The 17,054-nt window shown below is 31.2% G+C and overlaps 1 protein-coding gene across 1 annotated transcript; it reads right to left on the reverse strand.

The window, feature by feature from the left end:
• Window positions 1-2,411: 2,411 nt before the first annotated feature.
• On the reverse strand, window positions 2,412-3,682 carry LOC145568279 (transcription factor IBH1-like). Its single transcript, XM_081627711.1, has one exon. The coding sequence runs from the start codon at window positions 3,238-3,240 to the stop codon at window positions 2,725-2,727; it is 516 nt and encodes a 171-aa protein (XP_081483837.1). The 5' UTR covers window positions 3,241-3,682; the 3' UTR covers window positions 2,412-2,724.
• Window positions 3,683-17,054: the final 13,372 nt, after the last annotated feature.

Genomic DNA, 17,054 nt, shown 5'->3' on the forward strand with positions numbered 1-17,054 from the left:
CCCTTATTTATACCTTCTACTAATTGAGTACCAAAAACACATTGGTGTGCAAACTACGGAACTATTCCACCCAATTAATGTAGCATGTGCTTAATCTTATTACATGTACAACAAGTCGACGAATATTGAATAAAGATCACTTTTAAATGGAGACAAAGGGAGTAATAGTTTGATTCGATCGATCACCACACAAAATACCAGTGTAGTTGACGTTCCTTTCAGAATGTATGATAATACGCAACCTTGGTCTATCTTAATAGGGATGGATGTTTGTGTACAGTTTACTCAAAACATCCGTGCGGATGATATGGAAGCTAGAAAACGACATCAAATTTTCAAGATAATTAAAGAAGCCTTTAATTATATTAGCAGTTTAATCTCCTAGCCTAATACTCCCTCCGTCTCCAAAATTTCGATTCTTTTGGCGTAATTTTAGTCCCAAAATGATCGACCCATTTGCATTAATATACCCACCAATTTACAACAATATTTGTGCAAAATTAACTTTCCATATAAAATTTTGTTTTTTCATGTATTTTTAATACTTTATCTCTCTACTTTTTTATAAACCCCATGCAAATTTATCTTTCTAATATGTTTCTATTTATTTTTATTTAAAGTTCTTAATAACCGCAAAATTAACCCAAAAGGGTCGAAGTTTTGGGGATGGAGGGAGTAAGATTTTGATTCAATAAATCCAACAGCATGTACTCGTGTACTAGAAACATTGCACAAAACTACGTATTGAACGTGTTAATTTGGTGCAACTCTCATACAACCCCTAAGATATAGTGTTATCAGTATATACCTATGATATAATTTTCTAGATAGAGGGTTTATAGCAAAAAAAGATTATTAATTCACATGTTTTTGTTTTTGAAATTTAACTAATGACAAAATCTATTTATAAACCAAAAGAAGAATGAGACAATAATTTTTGTTTCCTCTCTTAATCTCCTAAATACTGCACAATAATTAGTTCATGTGCCAGGCATGAATTGTCCATTTTACATAATTAAAGTGCTACATGGTCCTTAATTATTCTAATTCTAATCTTGTTATCCTAACTTTTATCTCTAGATGCTCGAGTATCAAGCTACATATTTATGACGAATCGATTATAATATTAGCTAGCTGGCTTGATTATTGCAGGATTATAAGCATTATTATTATTATTAGCTAGATGACCAAGACCAACATAACAATTATAAGATCTTTCTTATACTCTTGTTATATTATCCCGTTCTCTTCACCTTATTTTTGTTGAACTGAAATTATTTTTACTGAAACAAAATTATATTTGCTGAACTTAAATTATTTTTACTGAACTTAAATTAATTTTACTGAACTGAAATTATTTTTGCTAAACTGAAATTATTTTTATTGATTTTCTATTATCATTCTTTTTTAAGATAACTGAATTTTACTGAACTGAACTTATTTTTACTGAACTTAAATTATTTTTACTGAACTGAACTTATTTTTACTGAACTGAAATTATTTTTACTTAATATTAATTTATAAAGTGAAGTGAACAGGGCCTTATTGTATGTTTAGTTTAAGGGATCTTTAGACTAGTAGAAACACAATATATGGATTCAAATTAATCAAGCTCAAGCTAATTATAGCAAGATTCCTAATATGAAGTAGAAAATTTTCTATACTATTATATGGGGTTTTTCCTTCTTCAAGCAATAATAATCGTACAATCGAGATTGATCTGTCCATGATACCTTCATCACACCACAATTTTAAATCTCCAACATAGGGAATCATGGATGATTGTTTGATAATTCAATTGAAGATTATTTTGATTTCTAATTTTGTGAATGAAATGTTAAAAACCGTCCATTCTATAAATTGTGACTCATTGCACATCAATGCGAGTTACAAATTATGTTGAGAACAATTTATTCAAAACTAAAAAGTATATCGTACAATGGCTGTATGGGTAAAAGTATACCTTCCAATTAAGTAAATGAAGTTGATTTAATAAACGGTAAAACAAGTTCAAAAGTAATCAAAAGATATGTTGTTACGGAGTGTTAGGGGTACATTAATATCTTAAAACCAAAATTATCTTCCTCTAGTAATTTCTGGGAGAAAAAAAAATTCAAATCATCAAATATATTGATGTATTAAGGAGCACAATCAATAATCAACTTTGCTTTCATTATCTTCAAATCTCATTCATGTACCAATAAGTACAGAAGTATTTACATCAAACCTCTTTTACTAACATCAATAGTTTCTTTTTATAAGAAACTTTGATTTTTAATAGTGTTTTTCTTATTTGTCTGATTTTGTTCATGAACTTTAATGAATAATTCAAGAACAACAATATAAAAAATACAAGCAAAACAACAAAATATTCATTTATAATTTTCTTCATAAGTAAACAAAACAAAAATTAAGATAAAACACTAAAATCCCCAAGTCTTTAGTTTTATCTCTAATGTACAATTTATATCAAACTATATACTTCATTATGTTTATAACATGATGAATAATCTACAAACATAGGTTACATCTTTCTGTATTAATTAATTCCATACTACCTTGACCAACAACAACCTCACCTTAGCTTAATTACTCACATCAAACTTTATTATATAAATCCTCCTTTCATTTTATATATTTAATATTTTTTTTTGGACCCCTATAATTAACATATAGGAGAGTTTTACTTTTACATTACATGCTTATTAATTAACTTATTAAGAATTAATTAACCGGTGTAGAGCAGTAATTAACAATACTTCTCATGACATTTACCTGAGTAGTAAGACACTTAATATAATGAGCAGTCTCATCTAACAATTTTTGCATATCCATTTCTTCTCCACCAGGAACCAACCTCCTTAGCTCTTGTGTTTGGCCTTGTTGAGTCATCACACCACGGACCGCCCCTCGCTGTTGCTTTCTAGCAACAATACTATTTTCTCTTCTCAACAACCCACGCCGCCACCAGCTAAGCCGGATCCTTGACAACACTGCCCGGCTCCACGCCCGTTTTGGACCAACGGCCGCAGCCATTGATGCATCAGCTGCCACCTTTATCTTGTGGAATTTATGATGAGTCATCATAACAATATTACTACTACCTTTATAATTAATTTTGTTATGGATTTTTTCTTGGTGGTTGATTTTTTTTAGGGCTTTTAAGAAACGAAGGGCAAATCTTGTTCTGAGTGACTTAAGGTTTAAGGGTATAAGACGTTGATTTTGATGAGAATTCATTTTTTATTTTATTTTTTTGGGTGTTTTTTAGGGTTTGTTTGGGAAATAATGAGTATAAATGGATCAAAAATCTAGGGAAAGTTTTTGAGAAGAAGAAGAAATTGGATTTTAGAAGAAGAGATTTTGTAGGGTTTTTTTTATTTTTTTTTTTGGGTGAATTTTCTGACACAAAAGGGTCCTATTGTCAGAAAGACAAAAGGAGATTTTACTTCTGACTAAAAATCTGACACATATTTTGTACTTATACCCAATGAACTAGGAGAACCAACAAGAGAAATTCTAGGGAGGGTGGGGAAGGAGGCTTGACTCTTGAGCTTGGGGTTTTTATAAACAAAAATAAATAAAATTAACAAAACAAAAAATAAATTTAAAAAAAAATAGGAAAATTAGAAAAGTATTTATTTTTATTTTTTTAATTGGGGGGTGTTTGGGGGCCAATCAATTGGTTGGAGGGGGTGGAACAAACATGTGAAGAGAATGGGAGAAGGAAGAAAACTTAAATAAAGTAAGAGATGAGAAATGGGCGGTTGTAGTTAGAGAAGAATGAAGAAGGAAGCTTGGCTTGAGAATCAATTCACTCTCTTTTTGGTAGATTAATTAAAACAAATTAGATATGAAATTCTTTTGGGGTAGTCTATCAAGTAAGATTTCGAGTCTAAATTGAAGAAATCAACTACGGAGCATACGAGTGGATTAAAAATAGTTAGTCAAATACGTGCACATTGATGACTTTTGGTATAGTTATTTGTTTTATTTTAAATACTCCGTATATAATAGCGTTTTAAATTAAAATAATTACCAATTCATAATCTTAATCACTAAATTACTATAATGTTCAAGACTAATATATTGATTAGATTTTAGTGATTTGGTTTACTAACCTTTATGTACTAATTTTCAACTTGATTCTTACCTTAAAAAGTACGACTCCTAAATTTCAATTACAAAATTCAAAGTATAAAATAACATCAACAACAAGATATTAGATGTGCCACCTACAAGTCTTGCTTTGGTCCATAATACTCATCAAACTCTCACTCTCCTAAAAATTAACCCCACTATATTAGTGGTATCAATTCTCCCATAAATCAAATTAACTTGCAAAATGTAGATAATTAGTCCTTGATAGATTAGTAGCATAAATAAAGCTTTAAAGGCATAAATGAATTTGAAAATGAGGGTTTTTAGAGAAGAAAATAAAAGTGAGTAAAAGGTGGGCCTAAGAAGGGCCAACTACCATATGATTGCACATGGTTCCATTACCCACTTGGACTACAAAGTGGGGCCCCAGTTTTGCTTACCCAAAATTTGTCCCATCACTATTCTTTCTTAGTACTTTACCCATATATTTTTCTCTTCTTTCCAATATTTGTCGTCTTTAGTAAATTAAAAAGGGATGTGTCACCGTGTATACAAGACCACCATATATATATAATTATATATATACGAAGTATATACACACCAATATATCATATATCCGCTACACCTACGTTTCATAATAATTGAAACATTTTAGCTTTACCAACAAGAATTGACTCAAGTGGTAAACAACTCGATGTCGCTTAACTGCTTAAGGGAGGTCTCAGGTTCGAGCCTCACCACCGTATGCAGAAACTCTTGTTGGGAGATTCACCCACCATAAGTCAGGTGTGCTACCCTAGTCAAATCCGGATGTAATCGGAGCTAAGCTCCGGTTAACTGGATAGACAACCTTTAAAAAAAAAAAAAGAAACACTTTAGCTTTTGCACTATTTAAAAAAATTAAACTTTTAATTAATTAATTATATGCATTAATATGTGCAAAAGTCCAAGCATTACTAGTCTTATGAAATCGAAAGATGTATTAATTTATTTATTTTTTTATTTTTTATTTTTGCATTTATTTAATATAATTGTTGATTTCCTGTGGAAATGATTGGTTGTGGGGACTATTTTTAATTTTATTTTTTCTTTGAATTTCTAGTGGATTCAGCAGTTAGTTATATAATGTGGGGAAAATGATATCTTTACTCAATATATATCATAAAATTAAACCCTATCTTATTTATTTTGGGTCGTCCAAATATGTCACTTCTTCTGTTTTGAACTTTCTTTTGGATTATTTCTTTGGCCAATTGGTCCTTATGATACATAATTATTAGGGTGGTTTATGGAGGAAAAAAAAATATTTTATGTTGTCAGGAATTTAATTTTTAGGTGGTTGTGTAATTAGGATATTCATATTTTGATAAATTAAATACTACTCTTTTTCAAGAACTATTTATGAACAAAATTAATTACTACTTGGTACTATGTATGAAGAATATTTCAATCATGTAGTAGATCAGATCTTGAAATAGAATGTATGATTTTGGTTGAACCCTTTTTTAAATCATCAATTTTGTTAGCTGTTAGTCTAAAGACTAGCTTTAATTTCCTCCAAAAACAATAAAATGAATGGCTTTAACAATATAAGAGGAGACAAATGTCTTCGTCATAATGCAGAAAAACATATCAACAATAGTATCTTCGAGGTATATGTACATATAATTAAATGAAAAAAACAATAAGCATATTTACAAATTTAAGATGTCCAAAATCGATTATTTTAGATTAAAATGAATATATATTTTTTTCGACATCAAAATGAATAATCTAGGTTATAAGAGATTACAAATTATCGAGACTATGAGAGCTACGATTTACAAGAGGTCAAGAGCTAAGGTTATGTAGTTATAACCTATACAGTACGTTATACTTTTTATTTGTGGTTCAATTCCAATAAAATTTATTGTCCACTACTCTATTTTTCTTTCTTTTTAAAGTCTTTGGTTTTGGTTCAGGATCTTTTTTTTTATTAATTATATCTCTTTCTAAATTAGATTTTGTAATAGTGTATGATGTGAATGACTAGTACTTCATATATATATATATATATATAGTAGTGTATGACATACATGCATGTACCTTTTGCTATTAATATAAGGTATAATATACTTCATTATTTATTGCATGCAATTGTATAAAGAATTATAAGGTTATACACTTGTACATATAGATTGTTTGACCTTTTTTAATTTCCAAGTAGTATTAGGATGATAATATTTTATTCCTTTAAAATAATTTAAAGTGGATATATATTAATTTACTTGCTAAATTGTCAATAGTTATGATATATAATTACAAATGCTATGGCCAGGTCACAATGTCACTTTCATATTCTTTAATTTGTTGGATATAGGATCAAATTTCTACGAAGACACTATTTAATCTTTTGCATGTAAAAAAGAATATGATTTACGTGTAATGTGTCTCTTCAAAAAGGTAGAATAATGTCGACTCTCTTTAAAATTAGATAATTAATCAAGGAAGTGGAAGGAATATTAAGCAAAGTATATGATCATATCATATAATCCTTAATTAATAATGAAGATAATTTAAATATTCCTATCCGAGATCCATACTATATTTTTTTTATGGTTTAGAGAGCCACAAGAACAAGTGATGAGAATCGATCTCAGGATCACCAGAAATCAGGAGAAAATGAAAACTTTAACCACTTGAGTTATCCTTTACTATCTCTTAGATCAATACTATATTTAAAAGGCTATATCTATGTAATGTTATGTGATGTCTTTAGATGGTTGTCAAGGGTTAAGTGAGTGGAATAGAATTAGGAGTTAGGACAAAAGAAAGCTCTATATATAGCTCAAGCTTGTATGAATTGTGAGTATTGTGTGGATATTGATCGAGAGAGGTAGGAAAAATGCTAGTATATGTTTGGAGATCGAATCTTTGAAGATAAAGCCTTGTGAAAGAAGCTATATAGGCTGATAGGCATGCATGGTGCTATATATTGGTGGCTTGCTTGATCATTATAATCATGGTCTACTTTTATTTCTATATTTTTGTTATTTATAAAGACATGTTTGCACATGGGTAAATGAATATATAACCAAAAAGTGAACCCGTCATAACGTTTCTTGGAAGATACTTTAAGTGAACTAGCTACTTCGTATTAGGGTTGTCAAGTGAACCCTGAAATAAATCGCAATTTAATTCTTATAATCAATTTAGAATTATAAAGAATGCCTTGTTTACTAACTCGCATGTATATTATTGTAAAAGTTTATTATTAGTCCCTTGTTAATTTGTTATAGAGGTTGATTTTGATCCCTCCATCTTAATCGCTAGCTCCCGTTCTCCACAAGTAAAAGTTGCATTAATAATAATAATAAAATTACATACAGACATAGTATAAAACTTTTTATAAATGTTATTAAGAGCATAATAAAATATTAATTATGTTATGGGGATAGTTGAATTAGCTAAAATTGCATCATTATTCACCATATATGCTACAAGTATGTCTATAATTATAAAAGTATATCCTTTACAAGTATATGAGTCGGCAGCTACAGTATGGACAAAGTTTTTTCCACTATTATGTGATATCCATTATTTGTCATAGGAGTACTAAATAATAATCCTATAAATGGAAAGTAAATGCCGACTATATTCTAAAATGTGGTGGATATTTAGATATATATATAAAGTATAAAATATATTATTGTTGTTATTTTCTACGGAGTACACAAATAATTGTCGTCATTTCTCCAAATACTCTCGATCTCAATCTATCAGTTCGAGTGCCTTTTGGGTTCGTTAAAGGCTGTTGCATCAACTTTGTAATTTAGGGTATATAAGCTCTATAGACTATAGTCCCATGTGGTTACAGTTTTTTTGTCACACAAGTGTCAATTTAAACAACACGTACTAATAAGTGTTGTGGTCATCGAATTGATTCTTAATTATACTATTATATATGATATGATATTGTATATGTACAATCATAAATTAAATTTGTGTTCTATCCATTATCAAGAGGAAGTAAATATCTTCTACAGATGTATGTATATATACTTGTGATTAGAGTAAAATCATCTTGTTTAATGTCTCTTTATTTCTTTGTATTGTTCTTACTTCAACTAAAAAGAGAGAAATAACAAGAGAGAATGGATCGAAACAGCTAATTTAAGATCGAGAGATTTAATTCGGATCATCGATTTAATTCCTTTTCTTTCTCAGCTCTTTTATTAAGGACAAAATACTCTACAATTGCACATGTATAAATTTGTACTTATTATGTAAATTGCTCAACTGAACTTCGTTCTCATAGAAAAATGATTGGACATGATTCACACGAAGAAAGCTGACTTGATGTTGACTTCAAAAGATGTCTATTTGATTGCTCATTCATTAGACTAATAAGGAGAGTCGATCTACCCAACTCCTCTAGCTGTAACATCATCATTAATTAACATCTTATGTACAAATGACAAATTGAATGCATTAGTTCCATTCTTATTCATATTTCCAAGTGAAATTAAGCACGATAAGAACCAATTATTGGGATATAGATATATCGTACTAATTCAAAGTATTATTTCATATATATATAATTCACTAGAATGAAGAAAATAATACTATCAAATTAGTAAAATTACTTGCTTGGTACTATATTTAGGGTTGGACTTGAGAGTTGAGACCACTACAAAATATTTACTTGGGTGTGGGGCAACCTAGCTCTTCTATTCTGGCTCACGGGTTTTCATGGGTATATGGATCATTCAAATCGTTGGAGAGTTCGAGCTTCAAGAAAATTCTTGATCCATACAGTAACATCATTTGGAATCCATTCTAGTTTCATTATTATCTTAATTATATTATAATCATATACTAATATACTACAAGTATAGATTAAATAACATTTTGCATTGTGATATTTTCAATAGAAATAATGACTTTAATTCTACAAATTATAAATAAAATTTAGTATAGCACAGACAAGTGATAAACTATTAAAGAATATATGTTGTGTGGAAAATGGAGGTGCACGCATGCACGTATTAATAAACATACATACGTGCATATATACAACTCATATTTGATCTTCTAGATAGACAGCTAATTGCATGTATAATAATATGGTCCAACATAACATACATATATTCATTAAATTCATAAATTAAATTATTATTGTATGAATATATATAACATCTTGTATGGTCCAATACAATTGATCTGATGCACTGTGCGTAGCTAAGCTAGCTTATAAAGTTATAAGCTATGATCAAATAGTACTATGTTTAAATTAATTTATAGTTTAACTAACTCTTAAACTAATTAACGACCGTTAAATGTAAGACTAAGACTGTATATAATAAAACAAATTAAGAACAACTATATAATCTTTGCTAGCTTGGCATGTTGGAGATATATTCATACATGCTTAGTGGATCTGTCTGTTTTTTTTATTTTTTTATTTTATTTAATCTTTTATGATTCCGTACAAATAGTGTATAATAAGCTCTTTCTTCTTATCTTCTATCTTTTCTGCTTGATTCTTCTTCTCATTCTTCTACTTTATCCTTCAATATCTTTTTTTTTTAGTGGTTGGTAAGGGAGTAATTTAGCTATACGCCTATACATAAAATGGAATGGTCAACATTAGGATCGATGATGTGATAAGTTCAAATAAGAAAAAATGGAGTAATTACAGCAAAAACTATTAACTCATTTTTAATATTTTATAAATTGAAGGCGCTTAGAGCTTCCTATTCATGCTTGCCCCTCAAATAGGGTTTAAAAGATGAGATCGTCATTAGACCATCGAATGCACAAGTCTTTGATTTAGCTGTAGAGGTAGAAATTGAAATAAGCTAGTGGGACATAACACGTAATTAATGATGAAGATAATAATATGCATGTTATGCTTTTATACTATTATTATTGGCGAGCTAGATTAGTGTAAGCATTGGCGGAGTCAGGATTTTGACAATGATAGGGCACCATACCATCCGGAATTCTGGAACTCTTTTATCGAAGGCCTTATATTTTTTCCACGAGTGAGATTCAAAATTATTACTTAATAATGCACAAGTTTTGTTGTTTAGAAAGCCACAAGGGCAGGGGTGAGAATCGATCCAATAATCTTCTGGAATCGGAAGGGAAGCTCTAACCACTTGAGTTATCCCTCACTCTCAGTTTTATTGTTATTTGGGATAATGGATAAATTGGAACCCATGACCTTTGATACACTAGATAATGCTCCAACCACTAGGCTACTAGTAAGTTTACACTAAATGGCTCCGCCACTTAGTGTAAGACTGTTACATGTTCGTATGATGAGTAATCAACTTCAATTTCATTCGTCGATGTATTGTAGTTCGGTCAATAATTTTGTAGACAATACTCCGTAGTTCACAAGTTCGAACACCCAATTCACTACTTATAATTTGTAATACTGTTGTAACTCATTTAGACAAATACAAGTAATAAAAATGAAAATAAAAAAACGACAGACATGCAATAATAGTATGAAAATTTTGTCAACAGCACACGCTTGGGGGTTGATGAAGAGGATTTTCGTAGAGTGGGCCCGCAACTGCCAACGAAGAACATGGTGGGCCCAATAGGCCCAATGGTGTGTGAACGGGTTTAATCACGAACACACAACTTTATTCGCTACTCGACTCACTTAATTAGACTCTTTAACCACACTCATAATTATGCTTAACTATTTAGTAAGCAACTTCACATGTCCTTGCATCTGTTTTTAGGACCACTTTCTTTTTTTTTATTCTTGATTTACATGACTCAGCAATTGGTGTTCTCCCTCTCCCATGCCTTTTTTATTATTATTTTTTATTTTATTTTATTTTATTTATTTATTATTATTATTATTATTATTATTTATTTACAATAATATACTTCGTTGAATTTTTTATTTTATTTTTTTTAATTAACTGCTCTCTCCGTATTTAATTATAAATCTCATTTATATATAATTTGCACAAGTTTTAAGAAGATGAATGAAGAAAAGAGTGGAATTTGATTGATAAGCTTGAATATCAAAACAAAAAAGTATTGTTTGATTAATTAAAAGTGAATATAAAATATACTCGTATAAAGGTAAATTGAAATTAAAGTTAATAAGATAAATATTCAGGTGAACGCTTTTATTTGTAATTGGAGACTTGCATAGTACTTGTTATTAGATGTAATCAATAATTAAATTTTAGATCTATACTTGTACTCCATGTATAGTTTGAACTTTCAAGTGATTTATTCTGTCATATCTATATCTATACTTAGGGCTTGTTCTGATTGACAGAACTGAGCTGAACTGAACTGAACTGATTGGAGCTGAACTGAACTGAATTGAACTGAATATTTTATGAGAGAAGGAAATTAAGAACTAAACTAAACTGAACTAAACTGATTGGAGCTGAACTAAACTGAAAATTATCAGAAGAGAACATGCCCTTAGTATATATAATAACACAAACTAGGGCTGAGCAAAAACTACCCGGAAAACCAAAAACCCAATTCGTAATCGTTCCCAAAAATAGGGTATCCGATCCGATAACCATAACGGTTCGGGTACCTGTTCCGATAATTTGTTATTGGGTATCATTTTAAAATTAACAATTACCCGATCCGATCCAATAAGATATTTTTTGAATATTTTTCCTACTTAAATCTATTTTTCCAAAATCTAACCTCTTACTTTACTTCATAAAATCAATGATTAGTAGTATTAGTAATAATTTGGTCAAAATAATGTGGTTTTGTTGTTAATTAGTGTGAAATAATATCATAATAACTACATCATTAGGTTTAATTATCATTATTAGATATCTTATTAGGTACCTGATAACCGATCCGAAAATTCGGGTATCCGAAGTCCTGATATCCGAACTTATCGGTTCGGTTTATGGATATCATTTTTAGTGATACTGGTTATCGGTTATCCAAACAGTTAGTACTAACGGCGGTACGGGTACCCGTCCCATGCTCATCCCTAACACAGACCATCACACAAACCAATAGCGCCACATGTTACATTTATTATTTATTAACTTTATTTCTATTTTTTTTTAATAAAACTTTTATATTAAATCATCAATCAAGTTAATTTATTATATGTAATCAACACTATCTATTTCACATTTCCACTAACTTAAATATAGATTATATAACGTTAAAAACAATTAAAGACTCTAGGCATTTTGTAACTTGCATAATTTAAGCAACAAAATGAGGTCTAATGCTGATTGGCATGCTAATCTATATCTATACTTCTATACTTTATTAGTATTTAAAAACACAAACCAAAATTGACACATGTCTCATTCTTTCTCACCTTTCTTTATTCATTCTCCCTTCTTATGTTTTCAAAGAAATTCTCTCTTCATCTCCCCCTTTATTTCTCAATAACTTTTATATTTTGTAATCTTTATTTTAATTCAATAACAAATTAAATTTCCTAAATCTTCTCCTCTTCTCATTATTCCATCTATCAATTCAATTTATTCACATTCATAATTCATTTCTTTAATTTGACCCCTTATCTTCCCCCTCTTCTTATATAAATACAAATTTTCAATAAAGATATTTTCACACTCATTAAGTTTCAAAAACTAAAAAAAATTAGAGAAACGTCTCTCAAAATTCTATGTGAAATTTCTACAACAATGAGGATGATGATTGAAAAGGAAAATATTGAGGTGGCAAGAATACTATGGAAATTCCATAGGATGACATTTTTTGCGTGTCATGGGGATTTAATTTTGAAGATATTAAGCGCAATATAAGAGACATATATTGGTAAAGACTAAAGAAGAATATCATGCCTTCACATTTGATGTAAAAATTGTAAAATTATATTAAGTGTTTGGTATTTACAAAGTAGTTTTTTATACAAATTGTTGATTAATATATCATGTGATAGAGATATGATTTTACGATTTTAAGCCATTTTTTCTACAACTATTAGTCTATTACCACTAATTCATAAAATATTATAATATGTCAAAAGACGATAAAATAAATTCATTCAAATAATTTGTAAAGGGTTTTTTTTTTTTTTTTGGTGACAAGATAATTTGTAAAGTTTCAAATAAATTTATAATTTAAGCATAACCCGTGCGTAGAACGGGTCCAATAGCTAGTTTCTACTTAAAATGGTAATCAATAAGTTAACACTTAGTTAATACTCTGTATTTGTTTTGATTCGATTGTTTAGTACGAGTAGTAAAAATTAAACATTGGGCGTCCCACTATTCATGATTTCCATCAAATAGAGGATTAATTGAGTCCTAAATTAATTGAAGAGTTCTTTTTTTTCTAATTTCTTTTTGAAGGGCAAAATAACAGTGATGTGACGAAATTTATTTTCAAGTTTTCTTTAAAAAAAAGTTCAATTTAACAAGGTAATTGACACCTCTTGTAAGAGAAATTAAGTTATACTCCATACTCGGTAAATACATATGATGAAATTATTATATGGGGCTGTGAAACGAGCTCCTACATCTTCTGTTTCGTGTTGGATCCCACCTCCAAGCGGCATTGTTAAGGTGAACGTTGATGCGCATTTATCTCATAATAATGCTGTTCAATTTGGTGTTGTTATTCGCTGCTCTCAGGGGACTTTGCAGGCAGCTGCTGTGAAGAAAATCGGAGTGAGTTGGACCCCTGACCTGGCTGAGGCAGGTGCAGCAGCGAGGTATGGGATGACGGTAACAAGCAGATTGGGATTTAGGGAGGTGATTTTGGAGTGTGATGCTCTTAATGTTGTGCATGCTATACAACAGAAGAAAATGGGTGAGGCACCAATTTCCATTCTTTTTGGAGATGTATTAAGGATAGCTAGCTCTTTTAATAATTTCGATTGTAAGCATGTTAAGTGTGCGGGTAATACGGTTGCTTTGTAGCTAGATGGGACACTAAGGACTCGTTCTCTTCAACTTAATTTCAGTTCAGTTCTTAATTTCCTTCTCTCATAAACAATTTAGTTCAACTCAGTTTATTAAATCAAAACATGCCCTAATTCTCATGTGAATCATGATTTATATTAATATAATCACGCAGGTTTCCTAAAAAAAAAAAAAAAAAAAGGGTCTAATAAGTTTCAATAAGGTCTAATAAATTCTAATAAGTTCAATCAAGTCTAATACGTTCCAATAAAGTCTAATAAGTTGAGTTAAGTTCAGATAAATTCAGGTTAAATTAGGTGAAGAAAATACACCCTTAGTTTCTAGTTGATCATCACACTTAATTTGGGCCTTATTTGCTAAACATTTTTTTATATTCTTACGCAATAAAGTAAGTATTTTCTTTTATTTATTTTTATTTTTAGGTAAGGAGAATTCTCTTGCAACTTGGGGGGAAATAAGGGATCCAATTTGTTTGGGGTGAAAATCGAACCCCTCTCACAGGGGTGGAAGGAGAGCTTCCAACCAATAGGCCAACCTTGATTCTCGAGTAAGTAGTACTATTGAGTTAGGCAAATTTGGTATTTAAAGAATAGGTATATTGCATACTACATCGATAATATAAAATATTTAACCAAATTGAAAACATACACATTTTCATATGACTGCTTTAGTCTTTATTCTAATTCGTCTTTGTATTTCGGCCGTTCTATTTTCATATCACTTCTTATTTCTTAAGTCCCTATTCTAATTCGACTTTGTATTTAGGCCGTTCCATTGTCATTTCACTCCTTATTCTAATTCAAGCTTGTACATATGGGCTGCTGCCTTTAGGTCATTTAGGATAATTGTCGAGGTCTTCAGTTGTTATAAGGAGCTAATCAAACGCAACCAATTAAACACTTACTCTTTTAATCAGTATACAGTTATACACATGACATCAACTACTATATTTGTATTAGATTACATGGTCTCATATTAATTGTTAAATTGCTGGTTGTACTAGTGTTTTTTCTTTTTTCTTTTTTTTTTTTTCCTTGTTAGATTAGTATCTGATACTCTCTCCTTATATTTTCTTATCAGGTATTACGAGGTGGGTGAACAGCGTCTTGGAAGCTCATCGTGGTCTGACTATAGATGAACTGAGGGTGATTTTTGACTTGGATGTTGATTGTGAATCTTATATTGATAAGTGGGTGGTTTTTGCATTAGCAAAACACGTCAAGAGGCTTGAATTGGACTTTACACCATTTTACCACAGAAGTATTTCCCTAATTGACTGCTATACTTGGCCTCTTAAATGTCGTGTGCATGAAAGGGATTAACGAATGTGCTAGCTAAGTTTGCGATTAACGACAATTAACAACAACGAAAACGGAAAAACAAGCAATAAACGAGACAAGGAGAATTTACCGTGGGAAACCCGAGAACCGGGAGAAAAACCCACCAATCCACTATGGAGTAACAATATGATGAAGAACAATGTAGTTTACAAGCTTTCAATCACCATGAAAGCTCCCACCCCAAACTCACCCTCTCAAACACTCAAACCCTAAGTGTTTGGGTTTTACATGAGGCTCTCTCTCTACATCTTTCCCCCTTCACCTTATTACTCACTCTACAATGACAATACAAGAGTATGTATATTGCTAGGCTAAATAAAACAATCCTACGATCTTAAATAAGCCACATCGCTTAAGTCGCAAAACCGTAGGAACAGGGCACGCACGAGGTTCGACCGAACCTACCCCATGTTCGACCGAACCATGGGTGGTTCGGTCGAACCTCCAGAGGTTCGTTCGTACCTTCGAGGCAGTAACAATTGCAATTGAAATTCTACAACAGGTTCGACCGAACCTTTCATAGGTTCGGCCGAACTCCCGCACTGCTCAGACAGGTTTTCGTAAAACAGCCATAACTCCCTCGATTCTTAACCAAATCGAGCTTATGACCAGTCGTTGGAAAGCTCTTGAGACGAGCTATCACCTCCAACTTGAAACATCTCAATATCACTTCTAGATCTTGAGATATGCCCATTTGAAGTCAGCTGCTACTTTTCATTGTTGCTTTGCACCAAGCAAACAATCCATAGCTTAACACCAAAGCTATGCACCCTCCTTAGCCTTCTTGAACCATTCTCCACACTCTCAAACCCAACAGTGCAATCATTTGATCCTCGTAATTTGGCTTCCCTAAGATCTTTGTGTCTTAAATACGTCAATCTTACCATGGAAGACCTTGAGTGTCTTCTGAAATATTGCCCTGCCCTTGAGGATTTGCGCATTGTTAGAGGGGCAAGCGCTTTAACAGATATATATCTTCCTCATTCACCTCTTCAATTGAAACATTTAGAGGTATCATGTTGTCCCCGTTTGGCAAGCATGGATATTTTTGTTCCAAAACTTGTGTCATTCACCTACCAAGGGTGCCCCATAGTGCTGTGTATCAGAGGTGCCTCCTTGCTTTCTGCAGTATCAATTTTCGTATCTTGTTGTGCTTGCTTGTGTATTTACATAAATTTTGACATTTTCTTACACAGTGGAATATGGGGATTAAGAACCCACCTACCATGTCAAACCTCAAGCATTTAGAACTCCATATTAAAGCAATCAATGATGGGAGCCTCGTTGGATGGATTCGCTTTATCGAGGCATCTCCAGCTCTCGAGAAATTAACTCTCAAGGCAGGGTACCCCTCCTTTTGTTATATTATTTTTGCAATGATTTTGATCTGCTCAACATTGATCCAGGTTTTCCCATATTGCAGTTTTCGGGGATTGGTCGGATATATGATTCGTATAAAATGAAAGAAATCAAATACAATGGGCGCCCCTTCACGAGTTTGAAGACATTTGAGCTTTTTGGGTTATTAGGACAACCAATTGACATGCAATTTGCAACCTTCATAGTTGAGAATTCCATCATGCTCAAAGATGTGATTTTCCAGTTACCGACATTGAAATATGTGTCATTTTACAAACATGCAATGAATCGGATTCGGAAGTTCAAAAGGTGTTTGCCGCAAGGGGTGAACTTTATCTTGTACAAGTTGTTGGAT

Source organism: Chenopodium album, chromosome 11, assembly GCF_948465745.1.
Source record: "Chenopodium album chromosome 11, dcCheAlbu1.1, whole genome shotgun sequence".
Taxonomy (NCBI): domain Eukaryota; kingdom Viridiplantae; phylum Streptophyta; class Magnoliopsida; order Caryophyllales; family Amaranthaceae; genus Chenopodium; species Chenopodium album.

Excerpts from the sequence above, each read along its gene's own strand:
- LOC145568279 (XM_081627711.1), bottom strand. The coding sequence starts at position 3,240 with ATGAATTCTCATCAAAATCAACGTCTTATACCCTTAAACCTTAAGTCA.